This window comes from Sinocyclocheilus grahami, unplaced genomic scaffold, assembly GCF_001515645.1.
Source record: "Sinocyclocheilus grahami isolate Dianchi unplaced genomic scaffold, SAMN03320097.WGS_v1.1 scaffold4.1, whole genome shotgun sequence".
Classification (NCBI taxonomy): Eukaryota; Metazoa; Chordata; class Actinopteri; order Cypriniformes; family Cyprinidae; genus Sinocyclocheilus; species Sinocyclocheilus grahami.
This window is the reverse complement of record NW_015505183.1, coordinates 3241642-3258822: the sequence shown is the minus strand read 5'-3', so window position 1 is coordinate 3258822 and position 17181 is coordinate 3241642. Positions and strand designations below refer to the sequence as shown.

Below are 17181 nucleotides of genomic sequence, written 5' to 3'. Positions count from 1 at the left end.
ATGAACCATTTTGCATTTAATGACTTGTACAATGAACTAAAGACTAGATGTTTTGAGGGGTAAGACTCTTGCACAGAAAACTATATAATACATTTTGAGCAACATGACATTAGCAACTGATAATGTAGGAAACCGCAGATAAATGTACATAATCAATTGCATGAATGTACCAAAGCAATCACAGCTTGTTCAAAAGAATGAGAAACTGCTTTTCTGATGTGTACAAATGACTAGATGATGTGGAAGATGTACTAGTAATTTTGAGAATTTCATTTCTGACTTGAGAAATGCACCAAAGTGACTGAGAAAAACTGTAACAGACTGTTATATATTCACAGTTACATCTCTTGTAAGAGCAAATGTTCATTTGATGCTTTGAGATTGTGAATCCTTGCAAAAAAATTCAAACTGGGGTCTTGGGTGCTAGGAGAGCTGTGAAAAATGTAACAGATTAAATATATTTAATGTGATTTAACAGAAGAATTAAACAACAAATATGCATATAGTTGTGTGACATATGTTAATCTTTCCTTCCTTGCAACATGTTAAAAAAAGAATACAAAATATTTGTTGTCCTTTTCTAAGGAGAATTTCTTTACCATTGTTGGCTTTAGCTTGTGCACTAGTCGTACAGTCTTATTTTCTGTAAAGCTGCATGAGTTGGAAAAATATTACTCAATTTATTAATTTTTATAATGGGTTGAAAAACAAAATATATGTTAATTATATTTATAAATATATTTAGCTTATTTTAAATATATTTAAAATAAGCTAATATTTTTCAGATAATATTTCAATAATTTTTCAACTGTATTGGCTATACGTTTTAGAAAAGGGGCTCCTAACAAGGGGATCTTCATACATGTGAGTCCTTGGCCGTAAAACTTTTGAAAACCATTTATATAGCAGGATCATTTAGCTTTATGTCAACCAACTTATTTCCAGGAAATAGGGTAGATGTTTTTTCATTTTTCCATTTTTTGAGGTGCAAATAGACTATTTATATAACAGGCAAATCTAACATTTTGAATTCACAACAAATAATTTGATGAATAATTTAGGTTTCAGTGAAAACACTGTATGAACAAAACACCTTTTTCCTTTCTACAAAGCAGAGTGACACTTTCATGCCTTCAAGGCACAGTGTTTGGCACAGCATGGCACTACCACATTTTGCTATAAGTTTGATTGCATCATATAATAATTGCTGGTAATAGTGTTCATCGTCTGTTTTATTGCATCTTAAATTGATTTTTCCGTACATTTCTGCCATATGTACATTAACTGACAGTCACCACTGATAAACTACCACTAAATATTGTAGAAACTTAATTAGCTGTAAAGTTGCTTTGCAATGATTTGTACACTCTTAAAAATAAAGGTGCTTCACGATGCCATAGAAGAGCCTTTTTGTCTAAATGGTTCCATAAAGAACCTTTAACGTCTGAAGAACCTTACTGTTTCACAAAAGGTTCTTTGGGCCGAAAAAAGGTTTTTCAGATTATAAAAAGGTAAGAAAGAGATGGTTCGAGGCAAATTTAAGGTATTTTTTTAGCCCTGTGTGAAAAAAAAGTCAGTCGTTGTGCTCCATTTCAGTAAACAGGTTGATTGAAAGCAAAAGCATGGTTTATACCCTTATAGTGCACTAAACATTTGTATATCAAACATTTTATTAATTAAAACATATTATATACACTACCATTCAAATGTTTAGATTATGTAATTATGTATAATTATAGTTTATGTAAGATTGTTTGTGATGTTTTTGAAGTTAAAGAAGTCTCTAATGCTCACTAAATCTGTATGTATTTGATCCAAATTACAGCTGTATAAAACTGTAATATTGAGAAATATTACTACAATTCAAAAGACCTGTCTTCTATTTTATTAGATTTCAATATGTAATTTATTCCTGTGATGACAAAACTGAATTTTCAGCCCTTACTCCAGTCTTCAATGTCACATGATCCTTCATTTTTTTGTAAATGGAAAATGCAAAAATCTTTTTCACTTTTGATCAATTCAATGCATTCTTGCTGAACAGAAGTATTCATTTCATAAATATAAAATCTAAAAAAAAAATTATATAAAAAAATATTTAAAAAAAAAATTGTTAACACACATTCATTCCCAAATTGAAATTTGTCAAAATATAAAGGTCCTCTGTGATATGTTTTCATTTTATCATGGAGCTTTAGACATGAGCACTTACAGTATCCATGCGCAAACACAGTGTTAAATTTCCAGTGCTTCTAAACTTAAATGGGTTCAGTGGACGTACAAAGGACACTATAAAAAAAACTATATAAAAAAAAAAGAATACAAAATATTTGTTGTCCTTTTCTAAGGAGAATAGTCATGCCACCTGCGTTGTACTATGCTGAAGTTGACATGCATCTCACTTTACAACAGTCTGGTTCTTTAGCCAAGTCAAATCAACTGTTTAACTGTTATATTACATATTTTTATAAAGTAGATCTAGTATATACAGTATATTATTTACATATATTTTATATAATTTAATTAATTCATACACTAAAGTTCAAAAGTTTGAGGTGGATAAGATTATTTAATGTTCTTGAATGAAGTCTCTTATGCTCATTTTTTCAAATGTAATTTATTCCGGAGATGACAACGCTGATTTATAAGAAATAGTATTTTTTATGTACCATTATAAATATATTCACTGTTATTTTTGACCCTAAACATTTGAACAGTGGTGTATCTTATATATTTTTGTACTGAATGACCCAAAGACAGTAGAAAGGTAAAAATCCCAAAACCACTGATGGTGTTGCGTGCTGATAGATAGATAGATAGATAGATAGATAGATAGATAGATAGATAGATAGATAGATAGATAGATAGATCCTAAACACAATGACCATTTATAAAATTAGTCAAACGTTTAAATAAAATTAAATATATAAAACTTATAAATACAATACCAGTTCGTTTCTGAGCCATTCTAACGCGTCGTCTATAGTATCAAAGCCGCATATATTCTTATAAGGCATCCCATCTTTGCAGATGTCGGGTAGCTGAGTGTCCTTCTCCACAGATCCTGGGCTGCTGACATTTGAAGTGTGTGTGGCATCAGTCCACGGGCGAGCCTGCAGTAGCTCCTTCCACTCTAGGTACGACGGTCTGCGCGTTTGAAGTTTGAGTTTCTCTGTCAGGGCTTTTACACTATCCAGATCCTCCATATCGCCCTCAGAACTGTCGTCTGCTCCCAGCTCTCTGAACTCCATCACTGAGCTGCTTTCATTCCAGATTGGCGAGACTGTGACTGCTCAGACATGTGCACTGTGCCTGATCATGTGCGCGAGTGATTCATCTCAAGAGGTGTGCTGGGCTAGTGTTTATATAGACTGAAAAGTGACCGCCCATGTTCGGCAGCTTAATGACAAGAGTATCAGAGAACTTTAGACAATCTGAACTTGCATGTTGCGGCCAAGCGCGACATTTCGTGTTCATGTGGTACTATTCAGGTGGTAGCTACAGTCACTTGACACCCTTAAGCAGCACCTCACGCGAGGTGAAAACCACACATAGGCCTACTAAATTGAGAAGTTTCAGGACAGACCGTTTTTATGCGACTATTTGTTTTCACAAAGGCAACTATAAGGAATAACAAAGTAAACGTTTAATTTATGTCGTTGTGGCCCAAAATTCGCTCACACTGCTTTTCTATCAGTGTTCCAATATCCAAAGTCTTTGTCAACTGTTTTACGACAGAACGTCTCCATCTCCTGCTGTTGTTGAGGAATTGCAGTGAGAATCCTTTTAGCAAGGAATGAAAATCAAACATTAGAATCAGCAAGATATTAATGATAGTAAATTTATTCTGAAACGAACGGTAGTCATATTAGTGATTATTAGTGATTTTTTTTTTAAAACCGGGGACGGGGGACCACCAGAGGGCCGCAAAGGAGGTCCTCGAAAAAGTTCAGTGAAAAATAGTATTAAAAAAGATAATTTGAATAATTACAAAGGTTTTGTAAAATAATTACAAAAGTCATATTTGAAATATTATTAATATCATAATCAATAAAGTTTGATAATCAAAGATTATTGAATTCTATTGAAAGATAAAAAGCATAAAAGACAAACTTAACAGAAAGTAGCCTAAAACTTTTCTAGATATTACATTTTTCATAGTGGTTAGATTTTTCAAATGGATCTGTCTGTAAAGGAAGTCCCTGTATTTGAGGGTCTTTTTAAAATGAAAACTTTTTAAGGTTTACATTATGTAAAACGAATATTTATTATTTATTTTAAGTAAAACTGGTTAAACATGGCAAAAATAAAATAAAAAATAATAAAAAATCCTATCCCACGTGTTGCCTGAATTACTGAATTTAGTAAAAATGTATTAAAATTTAGTTTGCGAAACCAGACTTCATTTTAAAATACTTAACTTATATTAACTTGCATATAGCCTCTTATACAGGTCTTCTGTCATGTGCATATCTATAGCGATTGCACCGATAATATCCAACTTGTGTCAATTGGAACTGTTTTACGACAGAATGTCTCCATCTCCTGCTGATGTTGAGGAATTGCAGTGAGAATCTATTTAGCTAAGAACAATCTAAAACGAACGGTATAGGCCTATTATATTAGTCGGTTTTCAAACTCATGGGGTCCAGTGATCCCCAAAAATCTGCAGGGGGTGCTAGGGGGTCCTCGAAACGTTCAGAGAAAAATTGTGTATAAAGTTCAGAGGAAAAAAAACATATTTTTAAAAGTAATTAAAATATATATATATATTGTTAACATATAATAATAATAATAATCATCATCATAAAGTTTATTAATAAAAAATAATTGTATTCTACTGAAGATAAACAGCAAGAAAGAGAAGAAACTTAACAGAAAGTAAATATATTTTAGATATTATTTTTTACAGAATAAATTGATGTTTATACACGAAAATGCTGCCTTATATACTACATAGAAGGTCCCTCGCAAGGGACTTTTTATATTTGAGGGTCTGTGGCATTAAATGTAAAACGAATATCTATATATATTTCTTCTTCTTCTTCATATATATATATATATATATATATATATATATATTTTTTTTTTTTTATTATTACTATTTTTTTTCTTCTATCCTATGGGTTACCTGAATAGGCTAAAGCAGACTCCTTCTGGCCTGTATTTTGTAATTCTACTACGCTGAAATGTCAGGAAAAGTGATAACGAAAGAATATGGAGAAAAACAATCAGGCACAACAATAAACAAACAAAAAAAATCACAAAAAAGAGAAGAGGGCTGGGACTTCAAGAGTGTGAACGGAAATGAAAGTATAGAGAAGCCAACAAAATGCTAAAGAATCGCGCGAGCTCAGCAGACACACCTCGCGTCGCTCGCGCAGAGTCGCTTAGTGGCGTCTTATATTTACCAGCTGCCGGTGAGTTTAAAACAGCCTAAATTAATATCAAGGGGTGGGACACAGTTTTGTAGAGGATTACTTATCATATCTGCGGAAGACAGAGACTCGTGTGGCTCGCCCACTAACTCTCTAAACTCCGCTAGAGAAGTACCAGATGGTGGTTGTTGTCGTTGTGAAATGGAGTTGTCAGAGCACATCAAGACCGCTAATGTTGAAGATGTTACCCTGAGAAGACCTTTCCATCCAGCGCTCAGAGGAACCCTGTGCGTTACCAGCCACCACCTTCTGTTCTCAGACAGAAAGGATGAAGCTTCCTGGCAACTCCTCATTCTCCTCAAGAACATCGATGCCATTGAGAAAAGGTAGAGAGACAGCTGTTCTCATCAGCTGGAGTTTTGACCAGTGCATGTGTGTGTGTGCTGTAATACTAGGCGACCGTAATTATACCCTGCTGGAAAAATGTCATAAACCAGCCTTAGATGGTTTGTTGGTTTTATCTGGTTTAAGATGGTCTTCCAGCATGGCTAAGCTGTCTGGTTTAAGATGGTCACCCAGACTAACCAGTGCCCTGAAGCCCCTGCAGGTCAGCAGAGGAGCCAATCTTAAACCAATTAAGACCAGCTTAAATTACATTTTAAATAGTTGTATCTTGCAGTTTTTGCTCTGTAGAGCTATTTGTACCTGAGCTAAAACTTAAATTTAGTTTTGTTTGTGTAACCAAGTGTATTTAAGTTGATTCAGTGGTGTTAATATTTTTGACTTAAAGAAAATCTATTAATTTAGATTTTACTATATCAAGTACATTTGTTTCAGCAGGATTTTTTTTATTGATGTGTATATTGTTGATCACTGTTGTTGGTAAATGCATAATTCACATTCTTATTCATCCATGTGTCTACTTTTGAATCTTAATTGGGTCATAATTACCAAGTAAAGTTAAACTTATTGTGTTTGATCCCTGAAGTGACCTGCTTCTGTAATAAGAAACGAATTCTGTCTTTCTCTAATTTCTCCAATCACTTTTCCTTTGTGTCAGTGTCGAGAATCTTTTCGGATACCCCAGGTACACTTCTAAAGCAGGCCCAGTGTTTGATTTGTGGACTGACTGTTATTGCTCATTGAAGCTGTCATTTTATTCTGATCTGGGATCTGCTGTTAATTTATTCTGTAATGTTAAAAATGAGGAGAGAAGTGGCGGTGGGCAGCATCTTATGTCCGAATAAGAAGGCATCTTCTAAAATGAGCTGCTTGGCAATGTATTCTTAGCTTAAGGCAGAGAAGAAAACAGAAAAAAATGTATTTTGCAAGATCTTTGTGCTTTGCAATGAGCATTTACGCAACATATATCTCACATGCCGTTTGTGTTTTGATTACATGCAAAGCCGCAGTATTTATGTACGTGTAGTGCTATATATAAATATTTGTGTTTGTAATCTAATGTACAAATATGGAGATACAACAAGAGAGACTATTAGCTTACACTCTATTAAAATTGTATTTAGAGTTCAGTCATACCTCTGCAGTTGATCTCATTGTCTCTGCTAGCCTTACGCTCATGGCTTGTTTTTGCTTCCTGCTTCCGTCTCTTCTGAGGCCCCAATGAAAATGATTGCATGGAATTTGAGAGTGTGAGAAAACATGGAGGAATGTACTTAAACATGGGTGGGGGTGTTTGTACGTGTGTCTGATACAGGGCTGTGGGATCCTCTGGTACTATCACCATTAAATGTAAGGACCTGCTGGTTCTTCAGTTGGAAATTCCTGGAATGGAGGAATGTCTGAACATAGCCAGTTCTATAGAGGTACTAAATATAATTATCACTAACCATTCTTATTAAAAGGATTAGTATTAATATTGCTCATATTTAGAATTAGGTATACTCCTTTTCAGAAGTTTTGAAAGAAGTCTCTTGTGATCACCAAGGCTGAATTTATTTGATAAAAAATACAGCAAAACAGTAACATTGTGAAATATTATTACAATTTTAAATAACCGTTTACTATTTGAATATATTTGAAAATGTAATTTAAACAAACCCCCTCAAATCAAGCAGTTTGTTTAAGAGAGGTGTGTGATTGATCTTGTGATTCAACTTGCGAACAATACTATAATAACAATAATACAATACAATTAGGGATGCACCAATATTAAATGTCTACCTTTCTTGTTATGGCTGTGGGTGAGAGTGGACTGATATCATCTCATGTCTCTGTAGGCTCTTTCGTCTCTGGAAAGTGTGACGGAGATGTATCCCTTCTTCTACAGACCGTCACACCTTACTCTGAATGGCCCATGGGGCCTGTCCTCAACGGAGCAATATTACAAACAAACAGAAAGGCTGGTGAGCTACACACGCTTTAACTGTATTTTTCTTTCTTTTACTTTCACTTCCCTTTCCTTCAGTTACTGTCACTCTGTGTTTATCTTGCTTTGATAACCACACACAAGGACAAACACAAATAAATGATGCTGAAAATTATTACTCTAAGGTCAAATTTGACTTAATATAAGCTATTGTTTAATTTCCTGAAAGGAAGACAAACAGGAAGCACTTTGTTTGCCACAGGAAACTAAAAGCAGTTGTGAGACGTGGGCGACAGTTAAATTCACAGGAAATAAAGCAGTGTGTATTCTTTCTCTGTAGCTAGTCTTCTTTTCTATGCCTTGTTTGTCTCCATAGGTTTCATTATCACCCATTGTCATCTAGCATCTGTGGCCTCTCATTTTTTTCCCCATAGCTGTAGATGTTTATTTCTATCACCTTATGTACTGTACTTATATCATAATTAGTGTTTTTGTCACTCTTTTCCCCCCAGTTTTATAGTGTCTTTCATATGTAAAGTTGTTTATAATTTTATATTTATATACATTTTCTGCTTTTTGTCATTTTTATTAGTTTTTAAATATTACTGTTTAGGTTTAATTGATTTATTTTTGTTAATTAATAGTAATATATGCTTATAACTTATGTATAACTGTATACATGTGCATGTTTGTGCGTGTTCATAATATGTGCATGTGTGTGTGAGCAGTGGGACAGGTGGAGAGTCAGTACTTTAAACTCAGATTACTCTGTATGCCCATCGTATCCATCTGCGGTTATCATGCCACGTGAAGTGGACGATGACAAGCTGATCCGCTCAGCCAGGTTCAGACAGGGCGGCAGATTTCCTGTGCTCTCCTACTGTCACCATAGGAACGGAATGGTGAGTGTAGGATGTTTTCTTATATCTCAAATATAAGTGTCATTGTATATTGGTGTATAAGAACAGTGCAACATTAAAACAGTACAAATGTGTAACACCGTTTTCAGCATTAAATAATATGTTTCTCATTAAAGCAAAAAATGCATAATATGCAGTAGATCAAAATTTCCAAAGTAAAAATGATTTGTATCCACTGACTAGGTGATTATGCGAAGTAGCCAGCCTTTGACAGGAGCCAATAAGAAGAGATGTAAGGAGGATGAGCTCCTTCTCCAGGCTGTGATTGATGGGTCAGAGTTGGGTTACATCATCGATCTGCGTTCTGCCCAGCAAGCCCAGCAGGCCCGGATGACAGGAGGAGGTTTTGAGTCTAAATCCTTTTATAGCCACTGGAAAAGAATCCATAGACACCATGAAAGGTGAGAGGGAACATTAGTCATTTTTAATTGTCTGAAAATATGTGACCGATCTGTAGTTGTTTTGGCTTTGATTTTGCATGTAATCATGCATGTTTACAGGGGTAAAGTTGTGCAGGAGAGTCTTATTAAGCTGGTGGAAGCGTGCAGTGACCCGTCTCACAGTGTGGACCGCTGGCTCAGTAAATTGGAGAACTCCAAATGGCTTTCTCATGTTCACAGTGCGCTGTCCACTGCAGGCCTGGTGGTAGAGTGTGTGGAGAGGTGGGAAGATGTTTTACTTTAGTCTTTTAAAGGTACACTACAAAATTATGTGCTCTCTGTCGCCATCTGTGGTTCATATAAAAAGTTTCAGTTTTATTAAATTAGTGTAGGCTTTCCATAGTGACCCAGAATAAGGCAAGGACTTTTCTATGTACTGGCTTAATAAATAATGTCTAATGAAAACTTTATGGGAAAATGTCGGTAGTGTACTTTACATTCTCTGTCCTATTATTTTGCTCAATGCTTTTGTGTGACTAAAATATTAATTCATGTTATGTATTGTATGTTGTGACACAGTACACAACAGTTCTAAAATTTAGGATTGGTAAGATTTTTGAAAGAAGTCTCTTATGCTCACCAAGCCTCCATTTATTTGATCAAAAATAGAGTAAAAACAGTAATATTGTGAAATATTATTACAATATTTAAATAAAATATGATTTATTCCTGTGATGACAAAGCTGAATTTTTTAGAAATCATTGTAATATGCTTATTTGCTGCTTAAGATGCAAATATTAGATATGCCGCATTACTCTCAGATGTGTTGCTTTACTCTGTTTTTTTTTTTCATCCTGTGTTTTATGCATGGTTTGGTCATGTGTTGTTCTGGCATATGGTCTGTTTTTGAAGGGTGGTTACTGCAGGCCCATGCATGGCTTTGAGATGTATCGCTCTGGTCTGTGGTCTGTGTTTTGCAGGGATGGTCACTCTGTGCTTGTGCATGGCTCTGAAGGGACTGACAACACGCTGCTGGTGAGCTCATTGGCTCAGCTTATCCTAGACCCTGCATCTAGAACTGTCACTGGCTTCCTCTGCCTGCTGGAGAGGGAATGGATACAGGTGAATGTGTGCTTGTGTGACATAATGTGTGATTAGGTACGTGTGGGGGAATTTTGTTAAAGCATTACAACAAAAAATAACTTTCTTACTAAACTACTACCTAATATTAGTGTCAGATCTGTTTGTCAGAAAGTTGATGAGTGTTGTGCTTGTTGTTTCTCAGGCTGGACACCCATTCCAGCAGCGCTGTGCTCATTCGGCGTACTCTCATGCCCGTCTGAAGCAGGAGTGCCCAATCTTCCTGCTGCTGCTTGACTGTGTGTGGCAGGTGTGGCGGCAATTTCCTCTGGCACTGGAATTTAGTGAGGCTCTTCTGCTGCGACTGGCACAAGAGGTTTACGCTTCTAACTATGGAACCTTCCTGTGTAACAGCGAGCAGGAGAGGTGGGCACAAATTACCCCATATGACACTCATACGCTACCATAGGGCTGGACGATATGGCCAAAATTGATATCGCGATGTATTTCTTAATTTCGGTCGATACGATATAATTCCGATATCGATATGAACACTGTTTATCTGAAATAGAAATCTTTTGTAACATTATAAATGCCTTTATCATCACTTTTGATCAATTTTAAGCATCCTTGCTAAATAAAATTATTAATTTCTATAATTTCTTTCCCAAAAAATGTATAACAATTATACTGAATGTAATAGTGTATAATGTTACAAAAGCTTTTTATTTCAGATAAATGCTGATCTTTGGATCTTTCTATTCATCAAAGAATCCTGAAAAAAAATGTACTCAACTGTTTTAAATATTGATAATCAGCAAATCAGCATATTAGAATGATTTCTGAAGGATCATGTGACACTGAAGACTGGAGTAATGATGCTGAAAATACAGCTATGTATGATCACAGGAATAAATTACATTTTAAAATCTATTCAAAATAGAAAGAAATTTTAAATAGTAAAAATATTAAAAAATTGTACTGTTTTTGCTGTACTTTGGATCAAATAAATGCAGCCTTGTTGAGCAGAAGAGAATTTTTAAAAAAAAAACATTAAAACTCTTACTGTTCAAAAACTTTTGACTGGTAGTGTAGGCTGATTATTCTTATAGATTGAAACAAATGTGCTTCAGCCAGAAAAAAGGGTATGAAAAGTGCTCCGAGTCGCTGCAGAAAACAAAAAAATCGAACAATAACAAAAACTGGAAATATTGCTGGAGACCAAGGTTATTATAGTTTTGCATTTTTAAATTAGTTTTATTCGCCTCAACATTGGATTTGCAGCGTTGCACATTCTAGCCATTCGCGCTGCAGCTGAAGTGAAAGCTTGTTTATTCAACGAAGTCAAATGGCACAAATAAATAAAAGTATGGGAAACTGGTAATGTATATCGAAATATCGGAAATGTGTTTAAAAATCATATCACCGTTATTGACGCCTCAACATTGGATTTGCAGCGTTGCACATTCTAGCCATTCGTGCTGCAGCTGAAGTGAAAGCTTGTTTATTCAACGAAGTCAAATGGCACAAATAAATAAAAGTATGGGAAACTGGTAATGTATATCGAAATATCGGAAATGTGTTTAAAAATCATATCACCGTTATTGAAAAAAAAAATATTGCGATACATATTGATATTGAATTATTGTCCAGCCCTACGCTACCATTCAAAAGTTCAAAGTAATTTTAAAATGTTTTTGAAAAAAGTATCTTATGCGTACCAAAGCTGCATTTATTTGATGAAAAATACAGAAAAACTAATACTATGTTCTGGCTTAATATATTTTAAAATCTAATTTTATTCCTGTGATATGCCAGTCTTCAGTGTCACATGGTCCTTTAGAAATCATTCTAATATGCTGTTTTGTTGCTTATGAAGCATTTCATATTATGATCAGTGTTGAAAACAGTTGTGCTGTTAATATTTTTTTTGGAAATTGCAATACATGTTTCTGGATTATTTGATTAATTGACAGTTAAAAAGAACAGCATTTATCAGAAATATAAATCATTTGTAACAACATCAAATTTGATGTTGTTGTTGATGAATTTAACACGTTCTTGGTGTGTTGGCGACACGAGCGGCTCGAGGGGGCCTGGTCTGGCCACTTCGGTCCCTGTGCATATATATATATATATTATATAATTGTACATATAATTTATTTATTTTCATTTTTGCCTGGGCTAGATGTGCTGCAGGAGTGAAGGAGAACACACACTGTTTGTTTCAGTCTCTACTGAGGCCTGATATTGAAGAGCAGTATCTCAACCCACTGTATGAACCCACTGATTTGGCTATTTGGCCCTCAGTACATCCTCAGTCCTTACAGCTATGGACAGGTGAGTTACCGCTGTAATGTGATAAAACTATTGCAAGTTAAAAATGTAAGAAATTCCATTCAGTTTTTGAAATTTCTTGGTATTATTGGCATGTAAAGTCAGCTCCATGTATTTTGAGCAAAAGAAAAACATATACTTCCAACCTTAATGTCACAGAGTCCTCATTATCTTTGTATGGGTTTGTGGGTAGGGCTGTTCCTCAGGTGGACTGAGTATGCTCAGAACATGGAAGAAGCTCGAGAAGAGGTGTGGAGCATTGTGAAAGAGCACCATGAGCAAGCTGGACCTGACCGGACCAATAACACGCTTAGTACACACTGTGACACCTTGACCCCATTTGAGAACCTCATGGATGAGCTTACTATCTTGTGACCTCATGGTAGAAAGGACATTGTAGAGCCTATTATTACTATGGGTGCATCTCAATCAGCTCCCTAGTTCAGTAGTCAGGCCACTGACAGAGAGACAGCCATTTTAAGGGCTGTCTCAATCGCGAAATCCTTCCAGTGTACTGGAACGTTCGCTCCCTTAAAAATCCCACAGTGCACCGCAAAAACTAGAGAGCATTGGTGCTCACTATGCTCCCTTACCGGAAATTATGTCACATTTCTGAAGCTCGAAACATAAACCACACGAGCCAACTCAATAAAAATGACACGCGATAGAAGATTTGAAAAGACAAACTGTTTTATTAGTATATTTCAGCATAAACACACATTGCTAGACAGGTAATGAACACTTTTAGTTAACATTTATAATTGATATTCGGCTGAAATGTTGAAAGAACATGTAACAGAACAATGTGTTTAAAGAGAATAAAAATAATATCAAAAAGAAACCGGTCCTGCCTGTTGTTGATTAATTCCAGCAATGGCGTTCTACAATGTTGTCCGTTGACATTGTACGTAGTCATGTCACCAGAAATTGAGTAATCCCTATCCCAATGTGCAGTGAGACAGGGAACTTACCAGTGTACACGATATACTGATTCATGAGCTAGGGAGCTGATTAAGATGCACCCTAAGCGTTTCTTGGCAAGTCTAATGAAATTAGTGTCACCGCAAATCAGATATACCGGCATTTATGAAAGCTATCATTGAATAATAATCAGACATACTGGCATTACAGCCTTCTGTCTTGACCTTCAAGCAAAATGATAATGTAAACAGTCCCAAATAGAGAAAGTATGTGTTTATTGTATTGTGTTTGAGTAGTTTGTTTTTGGACAGCATCAGTCATGATGTTTTATTGTAAACATTTTTTACACTGTTACAGACAGCTGAATGTTGAAAAAGGGTGAATGTGAGACATTTTTGACCTACCAAAAGGTGATTTTTAAACATGATTGAGAAGTTACAAACAGCATTTGCAATTGGAACATGCACCACTCTCCGGAATACTTGATTCTGATTGGTTAATCGCTGGATTTAGCGTTAAAGGGATAGTTCACCCCTAAATAAAATGAACATTTTGTCATTGTTTACTTACCCTCAAATTGTTTCAAACTTGTATGAAATCCTTTCTTCTGCTGAACACAAAGCAGATATTTTGAAGAATGTGGGTAACCAAACCGTTTCTGGTCCAAATTGACTTCCATATTATAAAAATAAGACTATGGAAGTCAATGGGGATCAGACACTGTTTGGTTACCCACATTCTTCAAAATATCTTCTTTAATGTTCAACAGAAGAAAGAGACTCATACAACAACTTGAGGGTGAGTAAATGATGACAGAATTTAAATTTTTGGGTGAACTAGCAGCTCATCCTGGGAAATGGAGAATTTAAACTCAAATCAATATTTCATATCCATGAATTTATTTGATAAGTAGCAGTGTTTTAAGAAGGATCATGTAGTCAGCTGGTCATTCTTAGGAAATAAACGCCTTGGAGATGATACAACATTACTGTACATAATACTTACTTACTGGATGCTTCTGAGGAGGGTCATAAATTAACTGGGGCACAAGAAAATAATGTCACCAATTCTATCAAAATGTGTGGTCAAAAAATGCTTATGTAGTGAATTCCTTTGTTTTTAATCTGCTACCATTAATACAGTAGTGATTTGTATAATCTAACATGGGGGCCAGTCAATTGTTATTAAATTATTATCAATAAATGTGTTAAAATTTGTCCAAGCAGAGTGTTTTTGATTCAATTTTATAATTTATATTTATTTTACGACCATAATATTCCTATTTGGATATTATATTATATTATTATTTGAAGTTATTATTTGTTTGACATTATATTAAAATACTTAAAATTTCAATATGAAACTTGGTTATTAAAAGGGGGAATCTGCGCACGCGCACACAAACAATAACATTTCACCAGCCAATGAAGTCATCAGTGTAAAGCCCCAGCTCAGCTAAACTCACCTACACAATATAAATCCGGAGTGGGCAGCCTGTCAGCAAGTTTGCCCCCTTGTAGCGCTAATGGACACCGCAATCATTATCACGCGACCGTACCCGCTAGCATAAAGATAAAACTACATTTCCCAGCATTCTCTGCTCCGTCAGCGTGTTTATCCAATGGTCATTCGATGCGCTCTTCTGGCAACCAATCGGACCGTAATCTCTTAATTCTAACGGTTAAATACCATGAAAATCCCTCTTATCAGCACTTATTTACTTAATTTTCCACCTCCGGATACACCACAGCAATGTTGTGAATTTGGTGCAAAACGTGCGTTTCACATCGTCACGGATTTCAAGTTTTGATAAGCTCAAGGTGAGATAATGCGCTTTTCCCCGAACCACTGATTTACATATTGTTCGTGTATCAGTCGATTCACTTTTAAAGGTGAAATAACGACTTGGCCGTCAGATTAGCGAAAACTAAAAAGAAAAAAGTACAATTGTTATGATGTGCACTTTCTGACCCGTTCATTCGGTTAACTGATATGTTTATTAACTGACAGATAAACGACATGCTGTCAGGTGTCCGGTCGTGTGTCCGCTCGTTGTGGAAAGATTGGTCGGTTCGCGGCATGAGTTTATCGCCGCGTCAGATCAACCGATGGCCGAGCAACGAGTCCTCCGAGCCTCCTACGGACAGTCCTCGAGTCCTCATCACAGGTGCCATCTGTTTCCCAGCTGCTTAAATAACGTGTGACAAACTGTAATGTTTTGGTGGAAATATCTCTCTTGCATCACGTCTTCTGTGTTTGTTTTCCGTGCCTCGTAAGAGACAATCCCATTGATCGCTATGACAATAGGTTGGGAATAAACAGCGTTAAAAGCGCTCCACGTGCGCACAATGGAGCGCGCGGCTGTTTTATGCTTGTGCAACAGAGTGAGTAAACAGATTGTCAGTCGAAGTGGAGCTGGAAAATGTCTGGACAATAACAATCACGAAGCTTATATAAAATTACTTAGGCCTGTTTTTGAAACTGCCACTGCCATTTTTGTGTGCTTATTTCATTTGCATGTGCACTGATTTGCAGACACACTACAAACGGTGTCATATGAGTCCTGAGTGCTTACCAAATTTTATACAATAATCCTATGTCTTAGGCATCAGTCTAAAGTAGTCACTGTAATATAAACTCTGTTTTTAGTTATCTACTGGAGTTGATCACATTATGTATGGTATTGTGTTTTGTTTTATTGTGCATTTACTGTACCTCTGGCCTCCAGTATAGGGGTTTTCATTTTAAAAATAATGCAGTAACATTTTTCATTCATTATTAGATTTATGGAATTTATTCAGCTTACTTGGTGCTCATTTGTGGCTTTGTGAGTGGTGAAGTTTCTGGTTGTAAAATGTTTGCTGCTATGGTGTGTTTAAGCTCCTTTCATTGTTGAAAGTGTTTTTCTCCTGTTACAGGTGGCCTGGGACAGCTTGGAGTTGGACTAGCTCAAATGCTGAGGTTAGTGAACAGCTGAAAGATGTCCTGCATGGGAGAAATTTGAAATCAGACTCCAGAACAACTTTGCATAGATTGGATATTTGCCTCGTCTTTGCATAAATGTTTGTTGTAACCTTTTTCAATTTTCTGAGGTAGATTCTTTATAATTCTGTAAAAACCGAAAGATCATTTAACTTTGTTGTTGTTTATTTAATTTAATTATTAATACTATTTCATTCCTTTTACATCAGGAAGCAGTATGGAAAGGAAAACGTCATCCTGTCGGACATTAGGAGGCCTCCCACTGAAGTTTATAACATGGGTATGTTGACACTGAGAGAGATGTAACAGCTCTGATATGGACAGACAGGCGGTTGCATCATTTGCAACATATATAGAGCCACATGTAGAGTGTGGTGTCATAAACTGACTTAAAGTTTACAGTAGGAGTTTTTTTTAATCACATGGCTCTTATATTTCAATTCTCCAAATACATTTCAGTAACAGTGTACAATCAGTTAACATATGTTAACATTGGTTAATGAAATAGCTAACATGAAATAACAATTAAAAAAATTATTGATTAATCATGAGAATTCATTTATACATACAATACCGTTCTTTTTTTTATTTTTTATTTTAGAAATTAATACTTTTTTTTTATTAAGCAAGGATGCTTTAAATTGGTCAACACGTTTCTGGAGGATAATGTGACAATGAAGACTGGAGTAATGGCTGCTAAAAATTCAGCTTTGCTTTTACAAGTGATGCATCGGTATCGGGCCCGATACTGAGCTCCTGTACTCGTACTCGTTAAAATGCCCTGATACCAAACGCAGATACCACACTGCATGTGTTAAAGGGGTCATATGATGCTGCTAAAAAGAACATTATT

The 17181-nt window shown here is 35.6% G+C and overlaps 2 protein-coding genes across 4 annotated transcripts in view; both read left to right on the top strand.

The window, feature by feature from the left end:
* The first annotated feature begins 5355 nt into the window (after positions 1-5355).
* On the top strand, positions 5356-13151 carry LOC107582969 (myotubularin-related protein 9-like). 3 transcript variants are annotated; one of them, XM_016269010.1, is made up of 12 exons: positions 5356-5420; positions 5546-5764; positions 6439-6465; positions 7096-7204; positions 7619-7744; positions 8436-8609; positions 8811-9028; positions 9128-9289; positions 9989-10130; positions 10294-10514; positions 12277-12428; positions 12619-13151. In XM_016269010.1, exons 2-12 carry the CDS (start codon positions 5580-5582, stop codon positions 12798-12800), a joined length of 1698 nt encoding a protein of 565 aa, XP_016124496.1. In that variant the 5' UTR covers positions 5356-5420; positions 5546-5579; the 3' UTR covers positions 12801-13151. The 3 variants fall into 3 exon arrangements, with proteins under 3 accessions (XP_016124496.1, XP_016124486.1, XP_016124505.1); XM_016269000.1 differs by having other exon boundaries at positions 5368-5764; XM_016269019.1 differs by lacking the exon at positions 6439-6465 and having other exon boundaries at positions 5368-5764.
* Positions 13152-14841: 1690 nt separating this feature from the next.
* Positions 14842-17181, top strand: part of LOC107582959 (L-threonine 3-dehydrogenase, mitochondrial-like) — a 12475-nt gene continuing 10135 nt past the window's right edge. The window contains exons 1-4 of the mRNA XM_016268986.1: positions 14842-15166; positions 15357-15513; positions 16265-16307; positions 16538-16608. Coding sequence (XP_016124472.1) covers positions 15366-15513; positions 16265-16307; positions 16538-16608 — 262 coding nt within the window. The 5' untranslated portion in view covers positions 14842-15166; positions 15357-15365. The remainder of the gene's footprint in view (positions 15167-15356; positions 15514-16264; positions 16308-16537; positions 16609-17181) is intronic.